At 47.2% G+C, this 18,212-nt stretch overlaps 2 protein-coding genes across 5 annotated transcripts in view; both read right to left on the bottom strand.

Moving 5' to 3' along the window:
• Positions 1-4,594, bottom strand: part of LOC141921591 (TOG array regulator of axonemal microtubules protein 2-like) — a 41,521-nt gene extending 36,927 nt beyond the window's left edge. Inside the window, 5 exon segments of the mRNA XM_074820515.1 lie at positions 268-503; positions 955-1,026; positions 1,441-1,575; positions 3,993-4,128; positions 4,414-4,594. Of these exon segments, the coding sequence (XP_074676616.1) occupies positions 268-503; positions 955-1,026; positions 1,441-1,575; positions 3,993-4,020 (471 nt within the window). The 5' untranslated portion in view covers positions 4,021-4,128; positions 4,414-4,594.
• A 4,821-nt stretch (positions 4,595-9,415) lies between these two features.
• Positions 9,416-17,811, bottom strand: LOC141921690 (TOG array regulator of axonemal microtubules protein 2-like). 4 transcript variants are annotated; one of them, XM_074820612.1, is made up of 7 exons: positions 17,555-17,809; positions 13,826-13,931; positions 13,479-13,667; positions 13,009-13,244; positions 11,620-11,778; positions 10,627-10,744; positions 9,416-9,691 (listed from the first exon to the last, which is right to left on the bottom strand). In XM_074820612.1, exons 4-7 carry the CDS (start codon positions 13,176-13,178, stop codon positions 9,569-9,571), a joined length of 570 nt encoding a protein of 189 aa, XP_074676713.1. In that variant the 5' UTR covers positions 13,179-13,244; positions 13,479-13,667; positions 13,826-13,931; positions 17,555-17,809; the 3' UTR covers positions 9,416-9,568. The 4 variants fall into 4 exon arrangements, with proteins under 4 accessions (XP_074676713.1, XP_074676716.1, XP_074676714.1 ...); XM_074820615.1 differs by lacking the exon at positions 13,479-13,667 and having other exon boundaries at positions 17,555-17,811; XM_074820613.1 differs by lacking the exon at positions 17,555-17,809 and having other exon boundaries at positions 13,826-13,958.
• Between the last annotated feature and the right edge of the window lie 401 nt (positions 17,812-18,212).

Here is an 18,212-nt window from a genome sequence, read left to right as displayed (position 1 = left end):
GAGTTTTCTCAGTCATAAAACACAGCAGGAGCCACCAGAGAGCACAGAAACTATTTAGACACCTCTTCTCCTATTGATGTACACTGAGGACATGAAGTCTGTGGTATGCATGTTGCAAAGACATCTTGCAGCACAATGTCCAGCTGAGCTCTTCCTTGGATCAGCTGCTTCCCTGGACTCGCACCACAGGGAAAGAAGATCTCAGAGCTCTGCCTACGGGCAATAAACTGAGGAGGCACCACATGTGATTTGGCTTGGTTTCCTTACTTGAGCTCCTTTTGCCTCCGACGTCAGCTTCTTGTTATCCCCATCACTGTCGTCACAGCCTGTGCCATTTTCCCCATGCTCCTGCTCTCCGTTGCTCATACTGCTGAGCTCAGAGGGAGGAAGGCTGTTCTGGATGGGAGGCAGGGGCTTGGAGGTTGCCAGGAACCTCTGGGAAGCTGACATGGAAACTAGTGGCTTCAGGGGAACCCCCCCAGGGTCACTGCCGTTAGTCAGGCCTGCAAAGTAGAGACACAAAGTGTAATAGAAACAGCACTGCAAACCTAAAGCACTCACCGCTAGATATTTCATTGGACAGATTTCTTGGAAACTTCTAAATAACTGCACAGGGAAACATGCTCATGCTGGCAGCCACTTGAAGCAGGCCAGTGGACAACACTTACCCACTTCCACAGAGCCATCAGAGAAACACCTGTTAGACAACAGGGAGCCCACGGACCTGTGCTTACCCTGAATGTCACCTGCACACACAACCTCCCACTCCTCTCCCTGCCCCCCAGTTATGCACTCCTACAGCAACAGGAGGGCTACACAGGGAACTGAGAGCAGGGCAGGTTATTTCAGGGGGGCACATGCAGGGGAGAACTGTTCAGTGGGAATGGCAGCTAGCTCTCTAGGCTGGGAAAAGACCCTTCTTCCCACAAGAGAGTGGGCAGGCTCCCGCCTTACCTCTATGTGAGGCTAAGAGATCCTCAGACATCCTCCTCATCTTCAGCTTGTCCTTGATCTGAACAGTTTCATCTCAGTGAGCAGGCAGACCATGCCAGCATTTCTACAGCATCTGAGGGGCAAGCAGAGGAAGAACTGGGAATTTACCTACGGTGAGACCATACATCAATAGCAAGAATAGAAACAGAACTCACATCTCATTACCATGCCTGATTCACGGCCAGTTGGGCCACAGTCTCTGTACTGTACACAGTGATCTGGCTACTGTTGATAAAGGAGAAAGCATAATGAACTAGTAGAGAGATGTGATGCCATGCACACCACTGGAGGAGGGCAAGATCATCTGCAGCTCTCTGTCAGCCACCTACTCTGACACAGAGTCAGCACATGAGGACTGACTTCCAATGAACATTTCTCTCTGAAATCAGCTTTTTTTTTCATTTGGCTGAGGACACCTATGCACATTCAACCCCTTTCCATCCTCACCTTCTTCTTCAGTGGTCCACTTGCTGCCACAAAACTGCAAGTTTGAATCAATGCTTCCGCCTCGCAGAGCTATGTATCTGGGTTTGAATTTGGGAATGCTCCCACAGTAGACAGCAACCGGGGTGTGGTACTTAGCTTTAAAAGAAGGACAGTACAAATTACTCAAATTTGCAATACAGAATCGTAGAGTCATAGAATGGTTTGGGTTGGAAGGGACCTTAAAGATCATCTAGTTCCAACCCCCCTGCCATGGGCAGGGACACCTTCCACTAGACCAGGCTGCTCCAAGCCCCGTCCAACCTGGCCTTGAACACTGCCAGGGAGAGGGCAGCCACAGCTTCTCTGGGCAACCTGTTCCAGTGTCTCACCACCCTCTCAGTAAAGAATTTCTTCTCATAGCTAATCCAAATCTATCCTCTTTCAGTTTAAAATCATCACCCCTTGTCCTATCACTATACTCCCTTATAAAAAAACCCTCATCATCTGCCCTGTAGGCCCCCTTTTGTGGCTTGGCCACTTCATCTGACAGTTCCCTCACGACCCATAGATGCATCTCATCAGATCCCAGGGACCTGTGCACCTTCAGGTTCCTTAGATGGTCTCAAACCTGATCTCCTCCTACAGTGGGCAGTTATTCATTCTCCCAGTCTCCACCTTTGCCTTTTTTGACTTGGGCAGCGTGGCGGCAGCCCTTGCCACTGAAGACTGAGGCAAAACTGTCGCTGTGTACCTCTGCCCGCTCCGTATCCATGGGAACCAGGTGTCCCATTTCCTTCCAAAGAGGGCCCACATTTTCCCTAGTCTTCCTTTTATCACCAAGGTATTTATAGAAGCTTTTCTTGTTGCCCTTGATGTCTCTGGCCAGATTTAATTCTGTCAGGGCTTTGGCCTTCCTAACCTGATCCCTGGCTGCTTGGACAGTTCCTCTGTATTCCTCCCAGGCTACCTGTCCTTGCTTCCACCCTCTGTAGGTTTCCTTTTTGTGTTTGATTTTGCATTTGATATGGAGAGGAAAAAACAGACACCCCTTCTCCATAGAAGACTAACACACTGTGATGGTTTTGGCTGGGATAGAATTAATTTTTTTTATAGTAGCTAGTATGGGGCTGTGTTTTGGTTTTGTGCTGAAACCTGTGTTGATAATTCAGGGATGTTTTCGCTATTGCTGAGCAGTGCTTACACAGAGTCAAGGCCTTTTCTGCTTCTCACTCCACCCCACCAGTGAGCACAAGAAGAGCACAAGGCTGGGAGCGCACAAGAAGTTTGGAGGGGACACAGCTGGCACAGCTGACCCCAACTGACCACAGGAATATCCCACACCAATGGCATCACGCTCAGCATATAAACTAGGGCGAAGATAAGAAAGAGGGGGATGTTCAGAGTGATGGTGTTTTGTCTTCTCAAGTCACCGTTACGCATGATGGAGCCCTGCTTTGCTGGAGATGGCTGAGCACCTGCCTGTCAATGGGAACCAGTGAATGAATTCCTTGCTTTGCTTTGCTTGCATGAGCGGCTTTTGCTTTACCTAGTAAACTGTCTTTATCTCAACCCACAAGTTTTCTTACTTTTACCCTTCCAATTCCCTCCCCATCCCACCAGGAGGGAGTGAGCGAGCGGCTGTGTGGAGCTTAGTTACCATCTGGGGTTAAACTACAAGACATACCAAGTAGCGACCTGCAGTCCTGGCGTCCACAGCGATCTGTTTGCCCTCATGCTATTCTGCTTTGTGATGCGCTTGCATTCCAGCACTGTGACAGACAGCTGAACATTCTATAAATTTGCATATGTCTGGCAGTTGTGTATCCATGGCTACGGGATTCCTTCCCTCTCCTTTTAAAGGGTAGGCAACACACCATGGTCTCTAGAATTTGACAATGTCTAGTCAGTAGATGTTTTCAAAAGCTAGTTTGAAAGTCCTTTGTTTCTTTAATTTCCACTCAATTTTGAGTTGGGTTTTGTTGGTTTTCTTATTTCCCTTCACAACACAGAAAGTACGAGGACACAGTTAATCACCAGGTGTTATAACTAAAAGGTTTGCCCTCTGCATTACATGTCCCCAATATTCAGTGGGCTAATTTGATTACTCTATATGTAGGATCAGATTGTCCATCCAACCATTCTCCTTTGTTCTGCATCACTGTTACAGGGGTTTATTCTGTGCTTTCTTCACTGCAGAGACACATAACCCCAACATAAACAGGGCCTGCCTCAAAAAATTTCTAATCTTGGCCGTTCCTGAAAATTCAAAATTGTACACAGCTTGTTTCCCTGCCCCTTGTCCTGGCCAATATCTTGCCCATTACCCAGCCCCTAAGGCTGGGCCCTCACTTGTACAGCATGAAGAATAGTTGCTGCACTGGCCAGCATCTCCAGGCTCTCATGATCAGCGCTTTGAATGCAGCTTTTGTACACGCTCTGCCTCCCTGAGCTGAGCAGCATTCCTGGGCACTGTCACTGCTGCTGCAGGCGAACATCCTCCAGGACAAGGCTGCAGGAACAGGATTGCAACAAGCCCTGGCTGAAGAAGTCTCCAGTCTGCTGCAGTCCTTTACCTGCTGCAAAATCATCTTGCGTTGCCATGGTGGGGGGGGGGGCATTGGGCTCTCTGCAGAGGAGAGTCTGCTCGATGTGCTGCTGGTCGCTGGGCCTGATACAGCTGCTGGTGGGTTCCTCTGCAGCATCGAGAGCCTACATGGAAAAATAACACAGCTAGTGCAAGTCACAGCCACCAATCCCTGGCATTACCCTGCCTACTGAAGTTCCTGTGTACGAAACTGCTCAAGTCAGGTGGTGTTAAAACAACATAAAAATACATTCAAGCTATGTGTTTTCAGCATTCTGTCAAAACCATGGCCATAAATTCCAAATGCCGGAGGAAGATCGCTGTTGACATAATGGGGGAAACATAACTCCACCCCAGCAGCTGCTCTCCCCATGGCTGTATGAGCACGGCAGTAGAGGCACGTCTCTCACCGTGGCCGCTGCTGTTGGGCCCAGCGCAGCACACTGGAGTGGTTCCCGCTGAACTCAGCGCTGCCGCTGCAGCAGGAGCATCGTTTCACATATTTGACAACAAAGAGCTGTAACGCCACTCTGGACTTGCTCCAACAACAACTGAAAAAATGAGGGATATAATAGTTTGCTCATTTTTAATACAAATGTACAGGGATTTAAGGGGGGGGGGGGCACTGGGCTAACAATACTGGAAACTGGTTGGTGTAACCCCTATGTCTAGCACTTTCTACCAGTCTGTAAGATTTTTTCTGTAGAAAGGGATAGATAAGATTTTATGACACATCCATGAGTAATTCTGAGCCACAACTCAAACCACAAGCCAAATACTTCAAATGTGCCACCCATTGGGAAAGGAGGGAGAAAAGCAGTTGAAAAAAACTGCTGTTGTAGATAAATTGCCTACATTTATAGTGTTGCTGAGGTACCTATAGCACTTGCAGCACCTCAGAAAGCCTGAGGCTACAGCATAACCCTTATTTAGGGATGCCAGCTACCCAGAAACTATCCACCATGCTCACATCAGCAAATGCACATCCCACAGGACTAGTGGAGATGTAGACAGCGTTATAGTTCGCAGGGCATATGAGGGTAAAGGAGGTTTATGCTTAGCCCTTCAGGTTAGGGCTATAGCAAAACGTGACACTTTTCAGCTTCAGTCCCTGCAGTTCGTTTCCTTACCAGTTTGGTTGCTTTCACTTCGAAACTCTATAGGAATTTGTTTTCACCTTCTGACTGACTTGCAGAAAACAGACTCTACAACTCGAATAGAGTTATAAGGCAGGTATGTTTACTCCGGTGCCGGGGTGCAAGGGGATTTCTCCACAAAGCTTGCACACCCACCGCACATTTTACCAAAAACTTATAGAGTGTGGATACACATATTCACTGGATTACATAACACAAACATACACATGCATGAGTAAGGCTGGGTTAGTTCGAAAGGCTGATGTCAACAGTTTATGTTCTCTTTGCACCTGTGCACTCCCTCCTGGGGGGCGTCTTCGGGGATCTTTGGGAGGAAGGCTCGTAGTCTTTCTCACCTTGTTTCTTCCCCGGAGCATGCGCAGATTCTCTTAGCCAATTTCTTGAACAACAAAAATGTTTTTCAGCTGGTTTACTCATCCTATCTTATTTAAGGGAACCAATGAAACTTCTACAACCCGTATATGGCTACCTTTACTCATTACCGAGGCCCAACTAGTTAGAGCACACCTGTTCCTCAAGGACAAAGCCATGATATTTTGCTGAACACTGCAGTTCTGGGTAGATTTTCACAGTAAACTGCTTTGCTTTGATGGACACAGTAGTCCTTGGTAAAATTCCACAGAACAGTCTGGGCAAGCAGGCTTCTTAGCAATATTAAAAAAATACTATAATATTCTAACTTCCTAGAAGTAAATAAGTTGCTAAGCAGTTTTCTATAAGTAAATAAGTCTTAAAACAAGTAATCATTTCTCTGTATCAGTAGGAAAGAGCTGAGCTTCAGTAACAAGTACAAGCTGTGCTCCAATGCCTCCTCCACTGATAAAAATTAATGTGAACTGAAATACCAACATACAGAAGGTGTGTATGAAGGCCTTTTATTTTTAAAATGTTCATTTTCATCAATCATGAATACACAGTAATAGAAAAAGAGACAAAAAAGCTGGACAGACAACAGGAAGAGTACAACACTGCTGTATCTGCTTCTCTCTATCTACCTCTGTTTTGCCCAGCCCTGAGGAGCATCAAGACCTTCCTGGCTTTTCCTTATTCATTAGACACTGTCCCCTAACTAGCAGAGGCCGAGGCCTTTGAGAGGGATACCACCTTCTAAAACCCTTCCTCCACCAAGTGCTGTCATGAAGAATAAATCAAATCATCAAGGAGTGACAAGAGAAGTGTGCAAGGCACACACCTCAAGGCCATGAAAGGCAAGCAGAGAGGAGCTGTTACAATACAAAAACATGCAAGGTAGAAAAACCTGCAGCTTCAGCATCTCCATATTGAGAAACCTCTGTTGCAGTGGAAGACTTCTGCACCGCTGCGTGCTGAGGCCAACACCTGAAACAAAACTCTCAAAAAAAGAGTGCTTCAGTTTCCTTAAAGGACATGTGTTTTCTGAACAAAGCTCATGAAAGAAAACAGGAAAGGAAATGACAACTTTACACTTGAAAGCATAAAAACACAGGAATACTGAGGTCAGGGAAACTTATGACAGTAATACTTTGGACTTGTAATTAATTATATTGCAATTTACCTCTAATGAGCCCAGAGCAGTTTGCATTGCCACAAATGCAAATGAAGGAGCTGGCTGGGGTGCTCGCCAAGCCGCTTTCCATCATTTACCAGCAGTCCTGGCTGACTGGGGAGGTCCCGACAGATTGGAAACTGGCCAATGTGACGCCCATATACAAGAAGGGTCAGAAGGATGATCCAGGAAATTACAGGCCTGTCAGCTTCATGTCGGTGCCCGGGAAGCTGATGGAGCAGCTCATCCTGAGTACCATCACACAACACATGCGGGACAACCAGATGATCAGGCCCAGTCAGCATGGGTTTATGAAAGGCAGGTCCTGCTTGACAAACCTGATCTCCTTCTACGACAGGGTGACCTGCTAATTGGGTGAGGGAAAGGCTGTGGATGTAGTTTACCTCCACTTCAGTAAGGCCTTTGACACCTTTTCCCACAGCATTCTCCTGGCAAAACTGGCTGCTCGAGGCTTGGATGATCGCACGCTTTGCTGGGTAAAAAACTGGCTGGATGGCCGGGCCCAAAGAGTTGTGGTGAACAGAGTTAAATCCAGTTGGCGGCCGGTCATGAGTGGTGCTGCACTTGGGCCACAACAACCCCCAGCAGCGCTACAGGCTTGGGGAGGAGTGGCTGGAGAGCTGCCAGTCAGAGAGGGACCTGGGGGTGTTGATTGACAGCCGGCTGAACATGAGCCAGCAGTGTGCCCAGGTGGCCAAGAAGGCCAGTGGCATCCTGGCTTGTGTCAGAAATAGCGTGGCCAGCAGGGACAGGGAAGGGATCTTACCCCTGGACTCGGCACTGGTGAGGCCGCACCTTGATGACTGTGTTCAGTTTTGGGCCCCTCACTACAAAAAGGACATTGAATCACTCGAGCGTGTCCAGAGAAGGGCAACGAAGCTGGTGCAGAGTCTGGAGCACAGGTCGTACGAGGAGCGGCTGAGGGAACTGGGGTTGTTTAGTCTGGAGATGAGGAGGCTGAGGGGAGACCTCATCGCCCTCTACAGCTACCTGAAAGGAGGTTGCAGAGAGCTGGGGATGAGCCTCTTTAACCAAGTAATGAGTGATAGGACAAGAGGTAACGGCCTCAAGTTGCACCAGGGAAGGTTCAGACTGGATATTGCGAAGTATTTCTTTACATAACAGGTAGTCAGGCATTGGAATGGGCTGCCCAGGTCCCCATCCCTGGAGGTGTTCAAGAGGCAGGTTGACATAGCACTTAGGGATATGGTGTAGTTGGGATCTGTCAGTGCTAGGTTAATGGTTGGACTAGATGATCTTCAAGGTCCCTTCCAACCTAGATGATTCTGTGATCTCCTTGCTGACGGAGTGTGGCTGCCGTGGCCTCGCAGGCCACTTGCCAACTTTGAAAAAATTGCAATTGTTGGGAAGCTGTTAATAAGGTTTGTATAATCATGCACACATCATACGGAGTTAATAAATTTGCTGTAAAAATATGCTGAATGACTGAATTAGTATATGGTGATTTTAACCCATATTGTGCTACTGCTAATTTTGCCTCCTTAATTATTTTCCAATCTCAGGCCTCCCACTCATTGCTGTGTGGGGTTACTATTACCAGAAACACCATTGGTCCCAGCTCTTTAAACTGCCCCTCAACTCCCTGCCATCAGTGTGCTGGATTACCATTACCATCTGCGCCTCCCAGTGCCCCCCCTCCTATGCTAGCCGATGATGGCAGGGGTCCAATTGCCCCCTGACCACACGCCACCCCCCCATCATGAAAAAAGAGGTTCATAGGAAGAGGGGGTGGCGGCGGTGCCGTAGGAATAGGCTGAGCTGATTCCTTCATTCGCATTTCAAGTTGCTCTAGTTTTCTCGTTAGTGCTCACAAGTGTGGATCTTGTGAACCATAACAAGATTGTTCATGCACCAATCGGGGTGATGGAGGCGAGGATGGGGGCAGGGGTGGGTCGGCGCCTTCCTCTGGCGAGGCAGCATGCGCACGGGATCGGGTGGGAGGCAGCGGGAGCGGGGTGCTCAGGTGATTGTTCCCTTGAGCTTGAAAGGGGGGAATCAAGCGGTGGTGAATCTGTTGATTTTTGCTCTTGACTTTCCTGCCGCACGGGTGCTGCGCATGAAGCTTCCCCGCCCCTCCTTTTAGGAGCCGCCTTGGGGAACAGGGATCCCGCGAACGTCACAGCAGTAGTGGAATCCTGAGCGCCAGCGCTTTCTGCCTCTGCTGACAAGGCAGCGAAAGCAGAGGCGGGGGTCTGCCGTTCTGCTTTCAGTTCTGTCAGAGTCTCTAGGATCAATCTCCACACGGTGGAGAATTTCCCACTGTCTTTAGAGCCTGAGCTAATGTCGTCCCACAGTGCCGCGCCGATCTTTTCCCAAGTAGCTAATTCAAAGGCTGCGCTCACTGAGGGGATTAATCCATGCTGCCGAGCCCATGACAGCAACTTCCTCAGGTTTCCCTCCTCATAAGATGCTCCTCTCTCAGAGACTATGTTGGAGGAGCTTAACCACTGCCACTTCTTCTCTGCTTAGCCTGGACCCCATCTCCTCCCCAGCCGCTCACCTGATCAGGGCGAGATTCCCGACGATTGCGCGTGCGTCTTCCCAGGCGCCGGGGCAGCGCCTGCTACGGCTGCTTCTGCCCCCTCTGGGCCGTCTTCTCTTGCTCGGGCGAGCACCGATGGGAGGGTCCCTGTTCGGGCACCACTTGCTGACGCGAAGTCCCAGACCCAACTTATATAACCAATGTGATCGAGTTAATGTCACTTTATTAAAGGACACACAGCCATTTATACAATAGCATAAAGTAGACATGTTGCTATTTTATCGCTCTATAGGCAATTTCCAGCCATTCCACATCTCTCCATCGGCTTCCTGGAGCACAACCAAGTCCTCACCCGACATTCAGGCCCAAAACGTTCCAGAGGTTCTTCGCCACATGCTGAGGCTGAGTGGCAGCGTGGTCCTCTTCCTAGACTTCCTGGGGGCCTTCACAGATGGAAGGTCACATTTATGGTCTTCTCTGCCCTACATATATATAAAAACCCATGAATTTATAGAAGATAAAACAAGAAATTACTTGTTTAAAACACAAGTTATAACCAGGACCACTGCTACCAAGAAAGGCTTAGGAAAACACTTCGTAACTTAGACAGGGAGACAGGTCAGAGATTCGGTGATGTCTACTATTTGTTTTCAATAACCCAAGGCTTTGGTGCTACCATAATGGGCAGCCATGTAAAATCCTGAATTCATGAGTCTTGAGCACAAATGGGAATAATGCGAACTGGTGGGGAACAAGCCTCCGGAAAGGGAATAGCGAGAAACTTTTGGACTGTCTGGAGGGTGGCCCATTGCGTTGCAAGCGGATTTGGTTCTCACTCACTCTCCCTGTTCCTGCACAAAGACACATTCCTTTCTCGAATGTGAATGGAGAGGAATGGAAAAAAAAAGGGATGATTTTCCACTGGATGCTGAATTCACAAAGCTTCTTCCAGCTCCACAGTGCGTGACAGCAGGGCAGTGTTGCCAGAATACAGACAATAGATGTACTAACTCTGATTGCCTTGTGCATCTTTTGTATATTTGGAAATTTTCTTGGCACTACTACTTCTTTGTTGCTAAGACTCTATTAGCTTATCAGAAGCACTATTCTCACTTCCTTGCTTCATTTGGGGAGGGTGTAGTGTTGGTTTTTTTATGCTTGAAGGTAAAACCATTTTCTCCTTCTTCCCTTTCCTGTTTGTGGCTGACATTCAAAATACACCCACTTTATTTCTAATGATACTACTTCCTTCACTGTCTGCAGATAAACAGGCTGAGGATCAACAGTTCATTCCCAGGAGCAAAATGATTCAGTGGAAGAAGAGTGAGATTGGTATATTTAGATTAGGTATATTTAATCTCATATTAGCAATGTCAGCACTTACATAAAGGAGACATTTCTCCTGCCAAGCACTTACTTTCTGCTTAAGTCTTGCCATAACATCTATCAAGTCACGTGAGGGGACGGACTGTTTCAAATACGTATCAAAATTTTTATGACTCATCAATACAGTCAGCATCTTCCGTCCATAAGACCTAACACAGGAAAGAGAGAAATGAATACAGACTATTACTGTCTTTTCTCCCTTGGGAATAAACAAAGGAAACGTGTTAAGAGAATAAGCTGGTATTTTAAATTCATCATTGTGCAATACCTTCATGAGAAGGTTATTACCTATTCAGCAAAGAGAGATTATTTGCCTTCACTTGGAGTCACTGCACAATGCTGCCAGCTGACCACAAGAGGAAAGAGGAGAACATAGGGCAACAGGAAAATTCAATTTCACTCTGAAATTGTAATTTATCTTCCTTTAACTGGCAGAAAAGCCAGGGCAAATCACCTCATGCTTACTATTTATTATTCTATACTACATGTATGCACACAGGCAACTGGTTGCTCATGTGTTCTTGCCATCTATTAATGGGAATTTAACAATCAAAATAAGGTTTTTAGTTTGGTTTTGCTACTATGAAACTACACCTATCTTAAAGAAGAAATTTGGAGGTCATTCAGCCACAAGATGACAACATCATACAATGATTGGCAAGAACAATTTGTGACTATCATCGGTAACTAAATCTGCAGAAAGGGGGTAGAAAGACTGAATACGTTGGTTAAAGACAGCTGGAATTTTTCTAGGACAGTCTTAACCTTATCAGAAATAAATGCTTGGGGTCCTTCAGCGATGAACATCAGCCAACGCTTCAGCTTTGCATTGTGCACATAAGACCAAGCAAAATTGTTTGACTGAGTAATCTGAGCTCAGCTGATCTGCATAAAGAATCATTCGAGTCACAGGAATTTGGCAATGGTCCTCCTTGCTGGACAACCTCATCTTATCCAGTACAGTCATTTCCTGACAGATATCAAACAGTTTTCATATTTTAGGAGGTGAAATGAAGATCATCACCTTGTGTCCGGGTGACAGTCCTGAGCAAACCTCACCACTGTGCACACCAGCAGCTCAGTCCTGTCACGTGCACCCGACAGGAGCTTCCCAGCTCCAATTCGCTCCACCGCAGTCAGTAGGTGTTTGGCCGCACACCTCCGCACCAAGACGTTGCAGTGCCTGGAAACAAGAGACCAGACAGTGGAGCAGAGGAAATAGGAGGGCCAGAAGCACAGGCCTCAGCCATAGCATGCTCCCCCTCATTGCTGGGGGAAGGAGCCGTGTGTTCTCCCTGCAATTTTAGCCACCTGTAGAAGATCCTGTCCTCAGATAAAACCAAAATTGGCATTGTACAGAGGGACTACCTGCAAGGAAGAGGGAGGAATTCAATCTCCCTGGACTATCTGATACTCAATTTCTTTCCCAAAATTAACTCTGACAAAGAGGGAAATGAAAGATAATTCATGCTGACTCGTCAGAGGGCTCCCACTACACAGACAGAGCTGCAGCAGGATTGAAGCTTATTCCACCTGTTTATCTCCAAAATCTGAAGACCCTTGAAAAAAAAAAAATGGGGCTGAAAACCCTGTGGGGTATGAAGCTGCAGAATATCCAGCAATGCAGCCAGTTTGTTCTTTCAGGCTTGGCAAGAGGTACATTTGAGTGTTCTACCCTTTTCAAAAGGATAGCAGTCGTTTTAGCCAGGTTGTCCTTTCTAGAGGGTGCGTGTCTGAAACTATCAAGCACAGCACGAATATTTTAAAGCAGCATTTGCTTCAGCTATCCCATGGGAGTCGGCCTGTGAAGGCGCCTGTAAAGTGACTCACCATCTCAAGGCTAACATGCAGCATGAATCTGTATAGAAAGTGGAGCTCTAAGGGCACCACAGTCAGACAGACTCCTCTCATCAGGAGCTGCGCCTGCTGTGCAAACTGTGCCGCACCCAGCAGGTTCTCCCTGATCTGCTCCGTGTCCCAGCAATTAGCCTCCTCACTTCTCAAGTTAATTGCATAATGATGATGCATGGGTTTTCCCAGTGCCTCTGTGGTTAGCGTTGTGAAATATCAAAGGGTGCTCACTGCTGGAATTGCCACTGTCCCTCTTCCCGCAAAGCCACAGGCTATGTCACCGCCCTTTACAGGGACTTTCACTTCCCCATCATTCACCACGTCTAGGCAGTGTTGACTGAGGAAAAATAGGCTCTAGTAGGACAGAAGTAGATGTCAAGAAGAAAGGAGCAAGGTTGATCAGAGAATCTAAGTGCTGAGTTCACAGAAGATGCAGGAGAAAGGACCCTTCCCTCCCATCATTCCCCTTCTGCCTCCCATCCCTTCCCCTTCTGCCTCCCATCCCTTCCCTCTGCCCACACAATTTAAGGGGAAGGATATCACTAAGAGAAGAACAACATACTGGACTCCACTAGCCATGAGAGCAGTCATTGCTCGTGCAGCAGTCACACTCTTCACCATGATATCCAGGGATTGGTCGGCTGCTTTCTGAATGAACTTGCTGGAGTCCCCCATCCTCTGGAGCAAGACCTGAGCAATCCCATCCACCTCATGGTCCATGTGCTTCTTCATGGTCCTGAAGAGCTCTCCAAGAGTGCTGATGGCAAATTGAGACACCTTCGAGCGGAGGTTGTTCACCTGGGCAAGTCATGAAGGGAAATGTAAGAATCACCTTGTAAAGAAAATATGTTCCCCTAGACAAAGGTCCCAGGAAGCAACAAGACTTCTTGCTGTGTACAGCTGGAACATAAGAGCATGGTAAGCGCAGAAGACCACAAGCACAGAAACACGCTTACTCTGATAGCAACTTCTTCTCTGGCCTCAGGACCACTTCTAAAATACAGATATCAGGAAACACTGGAAAATAAATACCTGCAGTCAATCCCCCAGGATGCTGAGGAGGAGGCAGTGGGAGGAAGCTGGGAGGCAAAAGCTGCCGTGTTTAATTACAGCTTGGGCAGAGACCTGGGCTGTTGCAAATCACCTGATCAGTGTCTCAGACTCTGCATTTGTATATGGCATAGCTCAAAGAGGAGAGAGACAGATGTCCAGTGGATATAGCTGTATGTACAGACAGATCATAGAGATAGGTGACATAACTATTAGAAAAATGAGTAATGAAGGCAGACACTGAGCACACATGTAGATGAACAAGCACACATCTACTCTACAACCCATGTACGAGGTACAAGGGATGCAACTGAACACAACATTCTTACCTCTTTGGTAACTGCCAAGGAAACAGCATGAAGCTTAGAAAGAAGGACTTCTGAGTGGCAGACAGCCAGGCATCTGATGCTGAAGAGTCCCTTTGCCTTCTGCTCCCTGAAAGGCAATTACCAAAAAGATTGATTTTTCTCACCACCCAAGAACGAGGCAGCACCCTCTGAAATTACCAGAGTGTCAGCTCAAACAAACAAAGGGAGGTGCTTCTCATACAGCACTTAATTCAGTCGTGGAACTCGTTGCCACAGGATGCTGTGGCAGTCAAAAGCACACATAAATCCAAGAGGCAAATAGATGCTTTCAGAGGGGATGGGTTAATTTGTGACCGTTAAACAAGACAGCCTTTCTGAAATCCCTGGCACATGAAGTCCCGATGTTGCTGCTTCCTAGAAGCTGGCAGACTACGCTGTGTTTCTGCTGCTTGCACCCTCCCTGTACCCCTTCCCTGAGATACAGTCCCATCTGGCTGTTACTGGGGCATTTTCCCTCTCCGCCATCCCCAGAGGGCAGTTCAGGAGTGAGAGTCTGCACTGCCACTCCAGAGATGAGTCTGCACTCTGCAATCTAGTCCACACGCCGTACACACACACCTGCCCCACCCCATCCCATCCCACAAAAAAAAGGCAGTATGTCCTAAAAGATTGCACACCTGGGCAAGAAGAGCCAAAATGCTGGATTTTCCCTGCTTAAAATAACACCCACAACACAGGTTTTATTTTGTGTACTGCAAATCCTAAAGGAGTTGTCTGCGCCAATATTCCTTTTATTCTTAATTCTTTTAGTTTTTTCCCAATGTTTTAATATACTGATGTATCATCATGTCTTCTATTAATGGATGCCCTAAAGGCATACCTTGGGAATATGGCTTCCCATAGAACATTTCAAAAGGTGAAAGTCCTGTCTCTGAATTTGGCATAGTCCTAATATGAAGTAAGGCTAAGGGTAAGCATTTAATCCATGAGTATTTGGTTTCTATCATTAGTTTAGGTAACTGTTGTTTCAAGGTCTGATTCATTTGTTCTACCCGTCCAGAACTTTGTGGATGCCACGGAGTGTGATATTCCCAAGTGATGCCCAGAGGCTCTGTAATTAACTTTATGATCTTAGATGTAAAATGAGTACCTTGATCTAAATCGAATACTTTTACAATTCCAAACTGTGGTATAATTTGCTCCAATAAATTTGGTGCTAGGAAAGGCTTCTACCCAGTAAGTTAATTGATTTACCGTTACCAGTAAATAGTTGTATTTCCCAACTTTCGATAGTTCTGTGAAATCTATTTGGATCCTTTCATTCACTGCAGAAATTATTCTGCTGGTAGAAATACATGACATACTTTTAGTTTTCTCAAACATATTCATTTTAGGATCACATTCATTAACATTTTTGTCACCAGGTAAAAGATCAGAGTGCCTGCTTTTTATCCATGATGTGCCATTAATGGTATGCACTGCACAGCCATCAAGATCTTTCTTATTGTTTGTGGCTTGAATTCTTAACTGGTTTTCATTAATCTCTTTTACACTGTACCCATCACCCAGAAGTTTCACTTCAATTCTGGTCTGGTTTGCAGAGTCTTCTGCAATTCTCCCTGTATCCCTATTGTCTAGAAGGATCCATTTCCCATTCACCACAGTGGCCCCCAATTTCTCAATCTCTGTTAACCAGATCTTTTCCTTGAGTATTAATCATTCCCCTTTCTTCCCAGATTTTTCCGAAGGTGTGAACCACCCCAAAGGCATTATTTAGAATCGGTATATACAGTGCCTTTCGAGTCTTTGAAAATTTCAAGAGCTCGATATAAAGCACATAGTTCACATGCTCGAGCTGACCATGCAGGACTGGGAGGGCCTGATTCTTTAACCACCAACTTGGTTCCATCAACTACTGCATACCCCGATTTTCATTTCCCATCTACAACCCTAGAGGATCCATCTATAAACAACTTTTTGCCTTCAGATAATTCAGTTTCTTCTAGATCAGGTCTTACTTTCGTTTGTAATTCCATTACTTCAAGACGATTGTGACTTAATTCACCCCTAGGATCCCCATATAAAAACTGAGCAGGGTTTTGAGCACCGGTTACCCTCAGTTCCAATCCTGGTGCTTCCATTAAGATAGTCTCATACTTCAATAGCCGACTATCAGTGAGCCATTTCTCAGCCTTTTGCTGCAGTACCCCACGCACATCATGAAGGGAAAACACTGTGATAATAGCTCCAAAAGTTACCCTTCATGCCTCTTCAATTAGTAAGACTGCTGCCACTAAAGACTGTAGGCATGCTGGCCAGCCCCTGCTTACGGCATCTAATAATTTTGAAAAATATCCAACTGGTTTCTTACTTCCAGCCCAATCTTGGGTCAGAACCCCATAAGCAGTTTGATCTGAGGTAGTTACAAACAACTGAAAAGGCCTTTTAACGCCCATCAAACTTAACACTGGAGGCTCAGCCAGCGTTTTACTTTCTGAAACCTATTCTCCTCTCTTCTAACACGCACCTCCTGCGCTTCCCTTAACAATTCCTGTAGACCCCGCTCTTGCCAATCATCGAATTCTTCAAACTTCTTTCTAATATCTCCCCACAATTCGGCCGCGAATCGAGTTTTTAACAAAGCCTCCCCCACCGGGGATGCAGGGTCTACTCCCGAATACATCTGTGAAGTTTTTTGCTCGCTCGCCACTTTATTCCCCGGCCGGGCTCCTCCAGCAGCGCGCTCAGACCGGAGCGCTCGGCGCAGCCCCCGCGGGGGTGCAGCCGCGGCCGGGCCCCCTCCCTGCGGTGCCGCGGGGGGGCCGCGTCCTGGTGCGGGGTCGTGCCGCGGTCCTAGGGGCCGCCCGCCGCCGCCAGCCCCTCCCCAAACCTCTGCCCCACTATTTTCTAATTGTTTTTCTCGGTTACGGGTTCGGCTGCTGGTGGAGGGGAAGGAGCGCTAGGTTTCGGTTCCTCATCCTCTGAGCTTCCCTCATAAGGAGGAGGAGGATTTTCTAAAGGTTGCCATTCTTTACCTTTAGAAGTTTTCTTATCTGCATTCTTATTTTTCAATAGTAGGGTTTTTGATATTGTCCGGGAACCTTTCCACATGTGTGCATAGTCACATTCCTCTTGGTTGTAGGGTTTTTTATTACTTACATATAAATTTAATGCCTGACATGCCCAATCGCCAGTAGTTCCAAATTTGGGCCAAAATAAATGATCAGATCTGATAGGTTCTTTGGTCCATTCGACCACACAGTATTGAATAATTTTTTTACTTTTTCCTTTTGTTTCAGACCAATTAGACCGATTTTTTAACATACCGCCCAGGGGACTGTCCTGGGGAATGGCGGGTAAATCGCTCCCTTTCTTGGAACCTCTCCGTGGGTTCCCCGAGCCGCGGGATTTACTCCCTTTCTGGCCCAGACTAGTCACCCTGGTTCCGTATCACCCTGGGATAAAACTAGTCCCGTATCAACCCTGGGATAAAACCTATCCCGAATCTCCTGCCGGCAACCCTGGGACAAAACTAATCCCGTATCGACCCTGGGATAAAACCTATCCCGAATCCCTTGCCTGAGTCCTTCCAAACTTCTCCTTTCGCTTCACCCTGTCACCAGCCAAGCTCCTCGCGGAACTCTGGAACCGCGGCTAGAAGGGCTCCGCACTCGCTTCGTGACACTGTCACGTCTCAGTCACACCGCACTCACTCAGGCAGAAAACCCTCCCGCACCAGGCGTCACTCACAGTCCGAGGTCTTCGCCTGGATCCTTCGCGGGGAAATCTCCGGGAGCTTCTTCTGGGATCTCGCTTCTCTTTTGCGTGTTCTTATTGCCCTTTGTTCGTGATACTGCCGGTCCGAGGGAGCACCGGAGTCCAGGGGACACCTAAAAGGTGGGGCGCCTCCCCTGAAAACCAACACTCCACGGGTTCCGCAGTGTCACGCCGGGGTCACCAAATTGTTATAAATGCAGAAGCAGAACCAGAAAATAGTTTTATAAATTGAAATAAGAACGAACAAAAAAAAAAAAAAAAAAAAAAAAAAGGCTTGGTACGCCGGGGAGCCGGGGGAAGCGTTTCCCGCTCCACACCAACGCACACTAGGTGGAGCTGTGCCACCCCTCTTATAGTCTACCCTCATGCATATTCACAAAATGGGCGTAATTCTCCCCAAAAAGTTTCCACCTCCTAGCTGCGCAAGCGCAATAGAGTTTCTCGAACCTTCCCCAGTCCGCACACGCGCAGCAGAGCCTCTCGAACGTTCCCGGGTCTTTCTGGTGTTGCTGGGGGCTTCTGGCAGGGGTCCCTCCAGTACTTTTCCACTTGCGCAATGGCAGTCCATAGGAGTCTGTGTTTACAGAGGGGAAAAAAAAAACCCTCCAAACCATTTTAACAACAAAACCAC

This window comes from Strix aluco, chromosome 3 (assembly GCF_031877795.1).
Source record: "Strix aluco isolate bStrAlu1 chromosome 3, bStrAlu1.hap1, whole genome shotgun sequence".
Classification (NCBI taxonomy): domain Eukaryota; kingdom Metazoa; phylum Chordata; class Aves; order Strigiformes; family Strigidae; genus Strix; species Strix aluco.
The sequence above is the reverse complement of the archived record's forward strand: the minus strand, read 5'-3'. Positions and strand labels throughout refer to the sequence as shown.